Source organism: Capsicum annuum, unplaced genomic scaffold, assembly GCF_002878395.1.
Source record: "Capsicum annuum cultivar UCD-10X-F1 unplaced genomic scaffold, UCD10Xv1.1 ctg73265, whole genome shotgun sequence".
Lineage (NCBI taxonomy): Eukaryota > Viridiplantae > Streptophyta > Magnoliopsida > Solanales > Solanaceae > Capsicum > Capsicum annuum.
The window spans coordinates 147-2,052 of NW_025883262.1; the positions used below are offsets into that span (position 1 = coordinate 147).

General features: G+C 39.1%; 1 protein-coding gene across 1 annotated transcript; it reads right to left on the reverse strand.

The window, feature by feature from the left end:
* Positions 1–1,185: 1,185 nt before the first annotated feature.
* LOC107853995 (agamous-like MADS-box protein AGL62) lies at positions 1,186–1,815 on the reverse strand. The gene has a single exon (XM_016698979.1). The coding sequence runs from the start codon at positions 1,813–1,815 to the stop codon at positions 1,186–1,188; it is 630 nt and encodes a 209-aa protein (XP_016554465.1).
* Between the last annotated feature and the right edge of the window lie 91 nt (positions 1,816–1,906).

Sequence of the window (1,906 nt, forward strand, 5' to 3'; positions counted from 1 at the left end):
AGTATCGCTCGTTGAGTAAAGCTGTGGGTGAACTAACTTGGCTTTCCTGCCTTCTTTCTGACTTTGGGATGCACTCTTCTCTACCAGTTCCAGTGTTTTGTGACAGCAGGTCCGCTATTCATATCGCCAAGAATCCTGTCTTCCATGAGCGCACTAAGCACATCGAGTTGGATTGCCACTTTGTTCGGGCTAAACTTGCTGCTGGCTTGATCACTTTACATCACACTCTGAGTGCTTCTCAAATGGCTGACATCTTCACGAAGGCTCTACCTGGTGCAGCTCGTCACCTTTATATTTACAAGTTGGGAGTTCTCTCACCCTCCTGCTTGAGGGGGGTGTTGTGCTACATGATAAACCCATAGACATTAGTGGAGTGGGCTAGTCCATTTGTGTGGATAAGACCCAATGTTTTATTTATTATCTGATTTGATTTATTTTGGGTCATGTGTATATACTAACTTAAGACATATTATTAGATAGAGATTTCACAATGGAAAGGTTTCAGTTACAAGTATAAGATATTTTGCTGTCTTCTCACTCTTCTCGAAGCTTCATCTCTCATTGAAGTTTTACTCTAAATCTGGTGCATTCTCGGTTCTAACAGCAATGACATTAGCTCAAATGGCGCTAAATATTTTTTCCAACGCTGCTAGATTCTTTTTCATGTAGTGCGTTCATAGTCACCATAGACCTAGCATGATATATGATGATAATATACAGGCATAGTGTAATTTCTTTCGGAGTTTTCTAATATCTAGCTATATGTTGTTAAAGAAGAGAGCAACACCATTCAAAAGAAAAAATTAATCAACATATGATAATCAACTGATAACATAACATATATAACTAAAATTATTTGGTTCGAATGAACCATGGGCTCAAAGAACATACACACTAAATCCATTCAAATGATAAACTAACATGACATGACAGTGAACCGATAACATGACAGAGTCCATAACATGACATATAACTAAAATTAACCATAACTGATGATATATTATGGGATGACTCAAATTAAAAGACTCACACTGAGGATAACTCAAATGATGACATAGTGAACCTAGATGCGCACTTATTCATCATGCGTTTTAATATTTACATTAGATTATTTCCAGTACTTCCATAATGCGCGCACTAGTAACGACAGTTGAACTAGTAGGAACTGCAGAAGAAGTAGATGCTCTAAACCCTATTAGCAAAGGTTGCACCAACATTGAGTCCATGTGTAGAAGATGCCCTATCACCATAAGTAGGAGACAAGGAACTTCCAAATGTGAGAAATGGGAGTCCAACATTAGTCGCCATTTGCAATTGTTGTGCCTCTTTTTCAATGTCTTTCTTTAGAAATTTCATTGCCTCCATCAATTGTTGAAGTTGGGAGAGGTTAAGTGCATTGATGGGAGCTTCCCACCAACCACCATTAGCTCTCCTAATATCTAGTATGGATTCACCACGAGCTTTCTCCATCCGGAATATCTCCTCCATATCCATGACCTTCTTATTGAGCTCACGAAGACCAGCATTTCGATGATTCATGAGGAGATGGTTCTGGTGACCTGCATTATTTGGTGGAGGGAGGTTCCTCCCGAGGAACCTATCCACCAACAACTCCACTGAAGGGTGGCCAAAGGAGTAAACTTTTCCGCCTGGGGAAAAAATTACAATGGCAATTTCAGCACCACATAGGGTACAAAGTTCACTGGCCTTTTTGAAGAGTCCAGCACGACGCTTAGAGAAAGTAACTTGCAACTTACTCTCATTTTGTATTTTGGCTATGTCAATCCTTTGACGACCCTTGCTTCTTCTTGTCATGGCTAAGTTATCATCCAATATTTGAGAAACTAAGAAATTGTGAGTTTTTGGTCATTAACACCAAGAGCTTTTATATTAGAAATTCAGATAT